The 14368-nt window shown below is 47.2% G+C and overlaps 1 protein-coding gene across 6 annotated transcripts in view; it reads right to left on the bottom strand.

Moving 5' to 3' along the window:
- Positions 1-9497: 9497 nt before the first annotated feature.
- Positions 9498-14368, bottom strand: part of LOC128109823 (torsin-1A-interacting protein 2-like) — a 38570-nt gene continuing 33699 nt past the window's right edge. For all 6 annotated transcript variants that reach the window (XM_052737264.1, XM_052737263.1, XM_052737261.1 and 3 more), the window contains one exon: positions 9498-13770. In XM_052737264.1, coding sequence (XP_052593224.1) covers positions 13013-13770 — 758 coding nt within the window. In that variant the 3' untranslated portion in view covers positions 9498-13012. The remainder of the gene's footprint in view (positions 13771-14368) is intronic.

The raw sequence follows: 14368 nt of genomic DNA, 5'->3' as shown, positions 1-14368 counted from the left end.
CCAAAAGGCAATTAAAGTGGCCAGTTTCCATGGCAACCAGGAGGGACCAGAGGCAATGCTGCAGCAGTTAAGTTCCCATGCACCTGCACAAGCTCCTCTAGAGGCCAGTGCATCTCTTCAGCATCCATCTATGATGTAACATTATGAACAGGACCATTTTATCGCATCAGGGGATGGGGCCTTTTTTCCCCTGAGTTCTGGGGAGGGGGTGTCTTAGTAATTAGACTTCAAGCTTGCTTGCCCTCCCCTCTTCGGCCCCCTAACTCTACAGTCTCTTGGTGATGAGTTATTTTTCTGTCATATTCTAGTCCCAAGTCCCAACACCTCCCACTTATCACCTAGCAGTGGCCTTCTGGGTTTGTGTCGCTGTTTGTTTATTTGTTTTGTTTTGCTTAGGTGTTTTTGCTTTTTTTGTTTTGTTTTAGTAAGTATGCCTGATAAGTTCTCCAGTTACCTCTGTGGCTCAAGGGTCACTGTCCCCACTTCTAAGGGTGTCTAGTTATTGCCTGCATAGTCCTGAGTCACAGAATGCTGTGGAGGGTGGCCCAGGAGAAGAGCTGGTCTTTCTCTTGAACTCTTGGTTGGTTGGCTGGTTGGTTTGACAAAGAGTAGGCTGCACCTCACATCTCCAACTGTAAATAAGGAACACTTGGTTAAGAAGCAGAAGACAATCAATTGCTGGCCACATTTTGCTCACTCATTAGCCTGGGACCAGTCAGGTATCCTCACTGACACTTCCAATTTTCTCCAAGGAAGCAGAGCTTGCCTAGAAGGATCTAAATGTCCCTTAAGGCTCCACAAATTCAAGACATCTTACAAAGATCGGCTAGTCACCTCTTTCCTCCTGCCCTCATCCTGCAGGGCTGGATGGACTCTCCACCCGTCTATTCCTGAGTACAGGGGTATTTGTTGTGGACTGGAAACCACAAAAGGGTCGGGAGAAAACCCACAGGATTAGAAGAGAGAAATCTTTCAATGGCTGGTGAAAGGCGAACACGTCAGGCCTAGGGCTGTAGCTCAGTTGGTTGAGTTCTTGCCAGGTCTGCCCAAAGCCCAGGTTCCAATCTCCAGCACCATAGAAACCCAGCATGGTGGGACACACCTCTAATTCCATCACCACTCAGGAGGTATGGAAGGAAGGGAGTAGTTGTTACAGTAGGTGTTGAAGGTCATTGTTGGCTACGTAACAAGTTCAAGGTCAACCTGTGCTCTCTGGAACCTTGACTCAAAAAACAACCACAAAGTGTTTGTCCAACTCCCTACAGAGCAACCTCAAGTGAACAGCACTGCTACAGGAGGGCACAGGAGGACGGTTGATGAGATCTGTCTCCTGGGGCAAAGGGATGGCTCCGCAGCTCCAGTGCACCCAATCCCACCATCTGCCCATCCTGGGCCATGTGCAACCCCTTGACTTGCTGCTGGGCCTGGCAGCTCTTCCCACTTTCTCACCACCAGCCCAGTGCCTTGTTCTCCTGTGGTTCCACAGCTCTAGACTCCTCCACCCAAATCACAATGCCATCATCATACCAATGCCTGTGGGCAAAGCGGGACAACCCAGCCAACTGTAACCCACGTTTGTACTCAGGGTCTCTGGGTACAAAGCACCCTTCGCCTATGGGTCTCCTGTAGCTTTCTCGGCTTAATCCACAAGTCAAAACCTGGATCCCGGATGTCAGAGGGGAGGAGGGACACAGTCCTCCCTCAGCCCACATCACTCAAGGCACAGGCTCCACTGTAGGCTCAGGCCGCCTGCCCACCTCTCTCTTCTCTATAGCTCCATGGGCTCCATCCTGGAGAGGAGAAAGCTCACTCAACTCAGCTGTGCTGCCCTTTGGGCTGTGGAGTCTGTCCCGTGAGACACAATCTGTACACGCTTCAAAGGGAACCCTAAACAGGAAGAGAAGGAGGAGGGGCCAGGGGCGAGCCAGTCCTCTCCGCCAGCCTTCTCCACATCCCTCCACTACTCCTGCTGCAGATTTCTTGTCTTGCATCTTTGATAACTTGGAACACAACCAAGTGAATGTCAAAATAAAGGAGAAGTTTTAAATAGAAAACCCCAGAGGGTCTTCCATTCTTCCCCCCCCCCCCCCCCGGGGGAGGGCCAGCCCTGGGTGGCTTTAAAATGAATACTCATTTGAACACCCAAAACATCCATTTTCAACACCGAAATCTGCTCACTTCCTCTCCTCTTCTGCTCACACATTAGCCAAGCCCTCCCTTTATTGCAAGGTAACCCTCTTTGCTGAGTCAGCAGCCACAACCAGGGAGGATTTCCTGTTTCTGGGGAAAGGAGCTTTAAATGCAAATGCCTTAGAGATAAGTTCCAGGTTGCGAAGAAAGAGACACAATTCCAGCTGAAAGTACCCGGACATGGCAAATTTTACTACTGATCAACACTTTACTACTCTGAAGAGTGAACACACCTGGACAGGAAGTGCATTTGGTTTTTATTCTCACTCAGGAGGTGATTGTCTTTTCCCCATTGCCTGGGGTCCTCACCGTGGTATTCAGTTGGCTAGCCCGAAAGGAATTAGTGCACAGGCACTGAAGGAGGAAGGGGTCTCTATTGCTCCTAAGGGTCAGGGGTCACTGTTCCAGGCCATCGAGTTCCCAGACTCCAGCAGGGCCTTGGCATAAACAAATATTTTACCGGGTGGGAAGGTTATTAAAATTTTTTGCATAAAAGTCTTGCTGGGTAGGGGAGATAAAAAGATGTGAATTTCTGGTCCTAAACAGAAGTTTTGCAGTATTTATTTGACAGTTCTTACAGGGGTCTTGGGCAGGATGGTGAATTCACTAGGGAGCAGTACAGACTTGACAGGCCTGCAGATTCTCCACCGCTCTGCTGTTGGATCAAATCGTCGTTTCTCAGCAGACTTAACGGTGTTACACCATCAGCCCTGTGTGGTATGAGGAGGGAGAGAGGGAATTTTGTAGTCAGCTGCCCAGACTACAAAATTAAGAGAGCTGGCATGGAGGCTGGAGAGCAGAGAACTAACCTTGGATGGGAAAGGGAAAGGCCAGGAATGAAGCTGGGAGTGGTATGCGCCTTTAGTCCCAGCACTGGGGAGGCAGAGACAGGCAGGTCTCTGAGTTCAAAGGTAGCCTGTTCCACAGAGCGAGTTCTACACAGAAAAACTCTGTCTTGAAAGCCAAAACAAACAAACAAAAACAACAACAACAAAAAACAATGAAAGGTCAGGGATGAAGTCAATGTGTCTGCATTTGTGTTATACAGAGTACAAAAGAGCAGCTCTCCCCACCTCATAGCTGGGTGGGCTGTAGCTGGGTGGCCAGGACCGTCCTGTGCTAAGACCTCTGGCCCAGCCACAGCCCTTCTCTAGCAGCAGCTGAAAAGTGCAGCTTCGCCTCAGGGAGCAGCTGGCCCCGGTTCTGCTGACGTGGTTCACATCTGAGAACCAAAGAGCCCGAAGCACATTCTAGTGGCGCCTTACCGGGCATCAGTGTTGGTGGTGGTGGTGGGGGTGTCCCTGAAAGGCAGAACTGCCTGGAGTTTATCAGTTTGCCCTCAGGCTTGTGGTGGGGCAACCACCTGGGTTCAGCCCTTTTCCATGATAGCCTTTGACCTTTCTTAGACTTAGGCCACTGCTCTGTCCAGGCCCCCAAGTGGGAAGAAGAAAGGGGGAGAAACAATGCCCTATATCACAGGTGGGAGGACTGGGTGGGAAGGCAGGAAGCCACTTAGAGCAGTAACCTACGGGCTAAGTGCTAGATTTCCCAGGCAGCTTAGAGACAGGAGGCCTGTCTGACCTGGGGGGGGGGGGGGGGGGGGGGCAGACACAGCAGGAAGGGGGAGAGAGGGTTACCTGCCAAAGGGGAAGGAGAAACTTGGAGTTTATACAGGAGGTCTGGGGAAGGGGAAGTTAAAGTCAACTTCTGGGGCTACGTGCAGGCCTGCACGTTTCCGCCTCTTGGAGCTGTTTATCCAGACAGGGCCGGTTTATCTTTGGAATCTGACTTGCCCAGGCTATCAGGATGCAGGTAATAGTGAGAGACTGAGTTAGTTCCAAATGGCAGTGAGGGGAAAGGACTGGAGTTTCAACACAGGGCCAGGGGATTTCAACAAGCCTTAGGCCCTAAGGCTTAGGGGAACGGAGAGTTACTTGGTCGGGGTCTGGCAGAATTCGTTCAAGGTTTATTCCAACATTGTGGAGTGTCCATGCCTCTGCAGATCTGTGACCTTATTGTTCAGGAAACATCTTGATGTATTTAGGACAAAAAATTTTTTTCTGATGATTGATTAAGGAGGATTGAGGACTCCTCTTTTGGATAGCCCTGACCTGTTCCAGAACTGTAAGCCATGAATATCCTGCCAAGACCCTTCCTTGCTCCAACCAGGAGGAACTTAACGTTTCCTTCCACAATTCCGGGTGTAGCAGATCCCAAAGAGATCCTTTAACCAAACAAGAGAATTCCCCGAGGGAGACTGGACCCAGGCCACAGGGAAACATTTGGCCACCACACTTCCTCTCTATGTGTCACTGTGGCCCCCTCTCCCATACACCAACCACATCAAGGTGGGAAATAAAGCCCCATCTCACAGAAATAGGTGTGACAGTTCCCATCTCCATAGGGATGGGCACCAGATGCTTGGGGGCTGAGTCACTCTGAGTCACTACCTGAGATCACCTTCCCTTCTGGGTTTGAACATAAAATGACATGTGCCTGAGCAGGGGGGGGAAGCTCAGGCTCCAGCTCCAGGCCCTTTGGCACAAACCATACCTGTGTCCACTCCTGCCCATCCACATGGGCAGCCCAGGGCTTCTGCCTCGACCCAGAGTTCTTTCTTGGACCTATCGGGAAGTGTATTCTTGCTCCTAAAACTAACAAAAGAGCACTCCCCTTGAGAGAGTCAAACATTTTAAACTAAACTAGAGCCCTCACCTTCTCCCACGGTCCTCTGAACTCCATCCCCAAACCAAAAGAATGATCACTAAGACCCAAACCTCAGGTCTCTGTGTATTGTGAATCTATCTCACTGACCCTATTCTTCCTTGACCTGAGTCCCCCTTCCCTTCCTTTCTGCCCTACTCCTAAGGAGAATGAGTCAGGAACTGGGAACAGACAATGAGGAGAAGGCTAAAAGGAAAAAATAAAGAATTTTTAAAATAGAAGAAAGTTGTAACATAGAACATGCCTGAGATAAGAAAATTTCAAGATCGTACACTTCAATAAAAAAAAAGTCTCCTGCCGGGCGATGGTGGCGCACGCCTTTAATCCCAGCACTTGGGAGGCAGAGCCAGGCGGATCTCTGTGAGTTCGAGGCCAGCCTGGGCTACCAAGTGAGTTCCAGGAAAGGCGCAAAGCTACACAGAGAAACCCTGTCTCACCGAAAAACCAAAAAAAAAAAAAAAAAAAAAAAAAAAAAAGTCTCCTGTTGGGGATTGGAGAGACAGTTCAGTGGTTAAGAGCACTGGCAGCTCTGGCCCAGGACCCACGTTCAATTCTCAGCACCCACATGGTGGTTCAGTTCTAGGGGGTCTAATGTTCTCTTCTGGCCTCTGTAGGCACTGCAGGAACATGGTACAAAGATATACTTGAAGGCAAAACACTCATACACAAAAATAAAATAAAAATAAATCATTGTATAGTCCTCTGTGGAGCGCCTAGAGAGATGGATGGCTCAGTGGGTAAGAACGCTTGTCGTACAAGCATGAGTACCTGAGTTCAAATCTCCAACACCCATGTAAAAATGTGGCTGATGTGACTGAACATGTACCTGTACCCTTAGCACTGTAGGGGCAGAGCGAGAAGGAGCTGAGGGGGGATGACAGAGCAGGATAACCACCATCCTCCTGTGTACATAGATAGGCACACAAACAAACACATGTATAACCCATCACACACACACACACACACACACACACACACGCACACACACACAAACCAACATCCTCCTCCTCCCTCTGTGTACATAGATAGGCACACAGACACATGTATAACCCATCACACACACACACACAGAGACACACACAGACATATATAACCCATCTCACACACACATACACAGGCACACACACTGACACACACAGACACACACATAGACACACACACAGACACATATATAACCCATAATACACAGACATACACACACACATATACACACAGAGACACACACACACAGACAAATATATAACCCATAATACACAGACATACACATACACATATATACACACAGAGACACACACACGCACAGACATACACACACATATACACACACAGAGACACACACACACAGACACATATATAACCCATAACACACACACAGACACACACAGATTTATTGAGAAAGAATAGCGAATGATAAGGGAACAGAAATGGAGCCTTTCCAATTGATTCCTTATTATGTCATTTTGATTTTGTTGCTGTAGTTTTGAGACAGGGTCACATGTAGCCCAGGTGGCAGGCTAGATGGTGCACACCTTTAATCCCAGCACTCAGGAGGCAAAGGCAGGTGAATCTCTGTGAGCTCCGGGCCAGCCTGTTCTACATATCCAAGTTCCAGGACTACATAGAAAGACTGTCCCCCAAACACAAACAAACAAACAAACAAACAAACAAACAAAGACAGCTCTTGTAGCTGAACATCACCTTGAACTCCTGACCCCCTTGCCTCTGCCCAAGTGCTGGGATTGCAGGCGTACACCTTCTTGCCCTGATGGGTTTTTTTTTTTTTTTTGTCAATTTACATTCCAAAAGATTTTTCCAAGTAAACTTCTATGAAAGCCATCTCTGAAAAGTGGGAGAGTGTGCTGAGCCATCTCACAGAGACCCGTGTGGGTAAGTCTGTCTGATGTGTGGAGTGAGCCAAGCATAGCCACGTGGGCATGTTCGTGGTGTCTGGAGAAGCTGCGGTCCTTCACCGCTCCAGATCTGGAGCTGGGGCTTGGCTGACACCAAGGCTCTCTGTTACCTCTGAACAGGGAAAGAGCCAAGTTTCTCCCCCACAAGGCCAAGAGCTGAAGGCTGGGCTGAGAAACAGGATCAGACAGCACAGGTCTGCACTGTACGAATTCAAAAGTATTTCTTGTAGGGGCAAAAGAAAAATCACTCAAAATGTGTATTTTGAACCATTTTGAAGTGTACATGGGAGTGCATGGCATGGACTTAGTCACAATACTCTCAAGCCATTCGTTAGAATTACCTTGTTTAGATCTACTTTCGTATTTAAAAAAAAAGTTTTAAGCTAGGCTCATTCTGCCTGTTCTGGCAGAATGGGGCTCACCAACCCCAGAGGAAGGCAGAATGACAGGGCCATTATCTCTACTCCCCACATGACATCTGGCTTTAAGTACATTCCACAGAGAAAAGGTTTAGAAGATAGTTTTACAGAGGGACAGCCTCAGATAAGGATACAGGACAGGGAAGTGCCCAGAAGACCCACAGCCAGCTGGGAGTGCAAGGCTTAGTTTGCCAGGCAGCGGTGGGATGTGACCTCCTTCCTCCTAGTCTGTGGGCACACTGAGGTAGGGCCTGGGGTGTGGGATGGATGACAGAGGACTCAGGCAGGCCAACTTAAGGGTCCCCAGGCAAAAGGAATCCTTTAATGTCCAAATGCCACCATTTCCCTTCCCACTGCCCCCCACGGCCTTCTCCCCCACTCTCTGCCCCAGACCCCCTCCTTATAGTTCCTAGACTGACAGAGTGAAGTCTAACCGTGTGGGTGTTGGGTACCAAACCTAGGTACTAAGATCAGCAAGTGCTCCTCAGCTCCCAGCCATCTCTCCGGCCCCTAGCTTATCTATTTTTGTTGTTTGCAGATTTATTATCAACCCAAATGAGAACTTGAAATGGCATCTCAGGAGATCATCATTAGTATATTGACAGTTAATTGTTTTTTTACTTGTGTGTATATATGTGTATGTTTGTGTAAGAGGGTATCAGGTCCCCTGGAGCTGGAGTTAGATGGTTGTGAGACACCAAATGCGGCTGGCTAGGAACTGAACTCCCATCCTCTCTAAGAGCAGAAAGCAGTCTTAACCACTGAGCCATCTCTGGAACCCCTGACAGTTCACGCCTCCACGAGGGCTATCAGAATAGGAGGGCTTAGTTTTGCTTTGTTTTAAAGTTTTAATCCTCAACTTTGAATATATTGCCTAGGAACTCGACTACTACCCAGTTTGTGTTTGGGGGTAGATATGTAACTTTTTCTTGGCTTTTACCATAAACACTTAAAAATAAAACCACCACCATGCTGCTCATTCACTGTCGCTATTTGGAGCATGTTTAAGAAGCCCCATTCTCTGTGAGCAGGCTCATGTGCACTCTGGCTAGCCAAAAGTTCTTAAGATATGCTAACTCCTGAAAATATATTTTCCTAAACTACAAAAATCAAATAGGAAATTAGTCAAGAAACAGCCTTGGTCTGAGCTGAGGGTAGACAGAGGGCCCAACACCAGAGGAAGAGCAGTAAGGGGCCAGAAGCCTGGAACCTAGGGCTTCTACACAGTAATTCCGGTTTGGCAACATTCTCAGAGGGAATTTTTTTTTTTTCTGGGGGGTGCATGTGTCCTTTCTCAGGCACAGTCCATCTTGTTATTTGAGACAGGCCTGGAGGTGACAAACAGACTAGACTGGCTGGCCCTCGAGCCTTAGGGTTCTGTGTGTCTCTTGTGTCCCCAGTGCAGGGGTGGGGGTGGGGAGAAACCCAGCCGTTTCTCTTCTTTTTTAAAAACAGGTTTGTAGAGATTGAACTCAGGTCAGTGTGCTTCCAAGGCAAGCATTTTTTGCAGCCGAGCTATCACTCCAGCCCTGAGGTGGGTGCGTGCATGCGTGTCGATGTTGAACGTCTTCCTCAATTGCACTCCATCTTTTTTGAGAGGGCCTTTCATTCAGTCTAGAATTACAGATTCAGCTGGGCTGGTTGGTCAGTGAGCCCCAGGAGTTTCTACCTTCCCAAGAGCTGGATCTACAGACACATGCTGCCATGCAGTTTCTTGTTTTAGATGTATGTTAGTGTCTGCCTGTGTCCAGGCAGACGGCAGATGCTAGGTGTCAGTCATTCACAGGAAGCCCAACTTGTCCTGTGTGTGCTGGGATCCGAACCCTGATCCTCACATCTGTGCAGCAAACCCTTTACTACATGCACCGTCTTCCCTGGCCTCTACGTTTGAATTTTTGACACAAACTACCTCCCTACTTCCAACATACAAGATGTTTCACACACACACACACACACACACACATTTTTACATCCCCAGTCGGCACAGCCCACGTTTGGAAGAGCTCCCAAGGCTGTGTTTACTATTTCACTCTTCCCCTAGTCAAGAGAGAGCCCGGTCCGGTGGGAATAAACTGCTACATAAACACCGCCAAGTGTTCTGGACACGCCGCCTGCGCTGTACCTCTTCACTGACAGCTACCAACACCGCCTGGGGCTGCCAGGGCAATTTTGACCCTTCCCACCATTAATGACCACACGCCCGTTTCTGTAACTCTTTATTTTGGAGATTTTAGTCAAAAATAAGTCAACTAGGAAAAATTAAGGAGATTTATTTGTATATTAACCAGCAATTGATTTGAATAAGGCACAGTCGACATCATCAATATGGAAACAAATGCAAAAAGCACCCATGGTGACATGGGCGAGTCTGACATCAATACTGTCAAAGCCATTTAGTTTGTAAATGCATACAGGCAACGTCGGTGGTTAAGACATCTTGGTGAGCTAGAGAAAGTAAGTGTGTTGGTGAAAATCATCTTGCTGCATTATCTCCACCTTCACAGGCCGCATCTGTCCGTCACATTCGAACATCAGTGCTCACAACGCTCCTGTGTTCTACAAGAAGTATAAACCAAAGGCCGTGAGACAATGCTCTATTGCCAGCCAATAGTCAGGGTGGGCCACAGGCCGAGCCTCACTCCCCCAAGCCTGAGGGCTTCCAGGTGAAATTTATTAAAATTATTTCCATGCTAAGAACTCTCTAGAACTTCTTTGCTAATCTCTGAAAGCTAACTTAAAAATCTGAATTTTACACGAAAGGGAAAAACCCAAGTCCAAAAACAATTTCCAATTCCCCTGCTTGCTTCTGGGACTTGGTATTACTCAAGAAGAGATTCCCATTAAAAAAACAAACCAACAATATATGTATTTTTGTTCTATGGTACTAATTAAACTGTGATGTTCAAACATGGTGTGTGCTGTCATGTCGCTGCAAATAATTTTTCTAAGTCAAGCAAATTAATCACAAATAATGACTACATACACACACACACACACACACACACACACACACACACACATACACGCACGCACGCACGCATGCATGCGAGGATGAAAAACTGAAAAAAGTGAAAAACAATGGACTAGAAGACAATACATCAGATAACAGATTTTAATTATGTGTACATTTTAAAATATATTTTTGTTTAAAAAGTAATTACATTAAGTTGGTGTGGTGGTACACTCCTATAATCCCACCACACAGAAGTCTAGGGCCTGAGAATCACTAGTTTGGGCTACGTAGAGAGTGACTGCATCAAAAACAGAGACTCACTCGTTCTGACCCCAAACTCACGTATGCTTCTTTTCAAAATGATGTGTAAGGTCTGGGGATGTAGCTTAGTGGTAGGACACTTTCCTCAAATGTCAAGGTCCTGGGTTCAATCCCCACTACTGAAAAAACAAAAAATTAAACAAAAAAAGGGTTTTGAAATAGTGGATAGAAAACTGACTAGTCTCAGTTGATTGCACTTATTATAGAAGGAAAAGTGTATTTTAACAAAGTCACCAGTAAAAAAAAAAAAAATTGAAAATGAACTAAATTTTAGAAATGTATTATATCCTAAGTTTATGTTGACAGCAAATTATGTAGATATCAACTGAATGAAGAAAGTTTCTCCCCCGTGATCAGAACCACCCGACATGGACTGTGTACAAATACTTTAGACCCATTCCTCTGCAGTCCGAGGTAGCACAGGTTGAAGGCCAGCATAACAGTTCTGCAAGGCACCTTTGGTTCTGTGTGATATGTTAACCTGTTAATGTTAACACGCTAACAGCTAAGAGCTGAAATTAAAGCTGAGTGTGATGGTATACACCTGTAACCCCAGCACTCAGGAAAATGAGGCAGGAAAAATTACTGTACGTTCAAAGCCAGCCTTGGCTACAGAGTGAGGACCAGGCCAGCCAGGGCTGTATGACAAGCCACTAGCATTCAAAACAAACAAACAGAAGTCTAGAAATACAGAAAAAAAAATCAAATATGGCATACAGATTTTTCTCCAGTCCCTCTGTTTTCCATTGGGTTGAAATTCAAATTCCATTCACTATGCTTAAACTTTGTGTTTAGGGTCTTGTCTCAAATCTATTGAAGATTCCTTCAAAATCCCAAATATATACTGTGTCTTCATGTGTGTCTCCACACTTAACTGAGCACACCAAATATATACTGTGTCTTCATGTGTGTCTCCACACTTAACTGAGCACACCAAAGGCTCTGGCCAAAGCCAATCTGTGCTCTTTCTGTGGCAAATGTTTTCAGACCACTCCCCACCCCATGTCTTTATGACCCTTCTAACTATCAATAGAGATCTTCTTAGTGTTTCCTAAAATCCCTCCGACTTAAATAACTTAACTTGTTAATTATATACATGATCTCATAGCAGCAGACGAGCCAAAACCGAGTGCAAAATTCCAGGGCTATTCCTGTCCATGTAATGGAACAAACCAGATCATTTTACTAGAGTTTTAGAGTTCATATGCCTATCAACAGCTATTGGGCCCAGTCTAACCATCATGGGGCATGGCTTAACAACTGATATTGGCCATGGTTTCTCTTTCTCTTCCCTATGTAGGACATCCTCTTTCATTTCTCCAATTCCTCCCCTAATGGCATTCCTACCTAGCTGTCAAGAGACGAATGAAATGTCCCATCATGGCATAGCAAATCCCATGTGGTAAAGTCATGCCAGCTGCTGAGACTGACGTCTCTTCGGAAACGGCACTCAAACTCTCACACAGACAGCTGTGAAATTCCAGCAGCAGAGGCAGAAGTGATCAGGAGAAATGAGCAAAGCCAGAGGCCATGCCTCTGCACCCTACCGTAGCTCATCTGCAGGTCTCTATCACCCTGTACAGCAAACCTTACTCCATCTTCCTACTCCTAGGCTTTAACGCTTCCATCTCTTCCCATCCGAGGTCACAGCTTCTAGAATGTGCTTTCGCTGCATCAATGGTGTTCAAACTTCCTTCTCAGTGAAGCGTTGCTCCACTGAAATCTTAACAGAAAATGTTAAGTAGAGATGTTCTCATATGAAGGAGGGGGCTGCTGGTAGGCACAGAGAAACGATACAGCCAGTTGGGATTTCCTCATTCCCAGTGATTACTAACAATTTCTACATTGATTCTAATACTCGGGAACATTTGCCCAAAGCTGTTTTTACCTCAGCTCATTAATGGAATAAAAGCATACACGAACCAAGTTCTTAGGCAGGATTTGGAGGGTGGAACTCTAGTTTCCTGTTTTCATCTACTCAAAGTGCAAATCTGTAAGACACAACCCAACAACTGCCTTATTGAAGTGAGTCTTAAAAAATACTTCCTATGTGGTAGAAGCGTTCCCTGAAATCACTGGAATTACTAGTCTGAGTCCGAACACTGTCCAAGAGGCTCTGTGGAGTCCTCCCAAGGCAGCAGCCCTGCTGAAGAGCCTCTGAAAATCAGATTTTCCTGTGCAATGATTCTGCGCATGGACTGGACATTTAAACAATCCCTCAGTGTTATGTATCATGCTGTACTCTAAGCCTGATTTGCTTAAAAAGGCAAAGAAAACCATCAGGCCAAGTGTTAGCTTTATCAAAGTTTAGATTCGAAAGTTTTTACAAAAGGAAAAAGGGAAAAAAAAAGAAGAAGAAGAAAGCTTCTTTTCTAAAATAAGGTCATGTGCCTCTCAGCTGTCTCCTCCCATGTGCTAACTAAGCACCTCCTCCCAGGGGAAGGGGGCCCTCAGACCTGTCCCTTCAACACCACAGCCTCTGCCTGTGCCTGGCTTCACAGGAGGCAGCCCTGCTCTTCGATGCTCTTCACAGGCTGCACGGGCAGCACCAGGTGGGAGATGCGGCTCCACAGCCCACTCAGTTTGTCTGAGTCCATGTGGCTGAAGGAGCTGGAAGCCTCAGAGTTGGTGAATTTAGCCCAGAGTAAATCCCTCACTTTTTCTTCGGTCTCCCTGGGGCCTACACTTGCTTCTAGTGTTTCCTCCTCCAGCAGGACGGTCAGGACCAGGGCCACATCTTTAAAGGCAGCGTTCTCGTGATCGCAGTACTTGTAGAAAATCAGGGTGGAGCCTGCAGGAAGGGATTCGAAGTGGTGGACTACGGCAGCCTTGTGGCCATTCTCAAACCCGCTGCTGAGCTCCAAGTCAACCCACAGCTTGACTGTATCACTGTCCTCCAGGGCTCTCCGGGCTCCGTCTATGGAGACGGCAGACACTCTCTGGGAAGAGGTGTAGGCATTGGCGACGTGGTGGCTCAGGCACCTGAGGGTCTCCTTTCCCTCTCGGGCGGCTGTGAAGATGAGGGTGGCAGGCTCAGAGGGGCTGGAGACATTGAGGTGCTTCTGGAGAAACTTACGTCCTCGCTGCCACAGAAAGGAACTCTGGCCTGGAAACTTATCCTTCAGTTGGCCAAACTGAGCCAGGAAAGCCTCCAGAGCCGGGTTCTGGGGCACTTGCTGGGCTGGGGAGGAATAGTAGCTGTTGACGGAACTCAGCACAAGAGCCACAACGAGGCAGATGAGAAACACAGGCCCTGCCAGATGAGAAGATAACAGAAAACAAGAAGACCGTGAGTCGGGAACAAAGCTGGTGGGAGGCAGCGACCCAACAGGTTTCCGTCAGTCTTCTGACGACCGGAAGTTCCCTTGGCCTGACTCTCCTGTACTTTCACAATGTCTAACAGAAGCTGAGGCAGGGGGATTGTCATGAATTTGAGGCCAGTATGGTCTACACAGAAATAAAACAAAAAGTCTGACAGAAATACCTTCTTTAATCTCTTGAAGCTATTTGAAGATAGATGATCTATGTCAGAGTGGTTCATATACTTTGTTATAGTCGATGATGCTTTTGAAAGAATCACGAGAACTTTCTTCCACTTTCTAAAAGTACACACTGGCCAGAGCAGACCATTCTGCAATCAAAACTTAAAAATGACCCCGACAGGGTGGCACAGCCTACACATCTCAGCACGCAGGAGGACTGTCAAGCCTGCGCTACACATGTAGACTCGGTCTCAAAAGGGAAAGCAAACGGCCTGAGTGTCCCTCCAATGGAAAAGGCAGCCTCTGGAGGCCGAGGCAGGAATACTGTCAGGTGTCTGAGGGCTAGCCTGGGCTGCACAGTGAATCTCA

The sequence above is a fragment of the Peromyscus californicus genome, unplaced genomic scaffold (assembly GCF_007827085.1).
Source record: "Peromyscus californicus insignis strain IS unplaced genomic scaffold, ASM782708v3 Scaffold_14__1_contigs__length_90479793_seg_2, whole genome shotgun sequence".
NCBI lineage: Eukaryota > Metazoa > Chordata > Mammalia > Rodentia > Cricetidae > Peromyscus > Peromyscus californicus.
The sequence above is the reverse complement of the archived record's forward strand: the minus strand, read 5'-3'. Positions and strand labels throughout refer to the sequence as shown.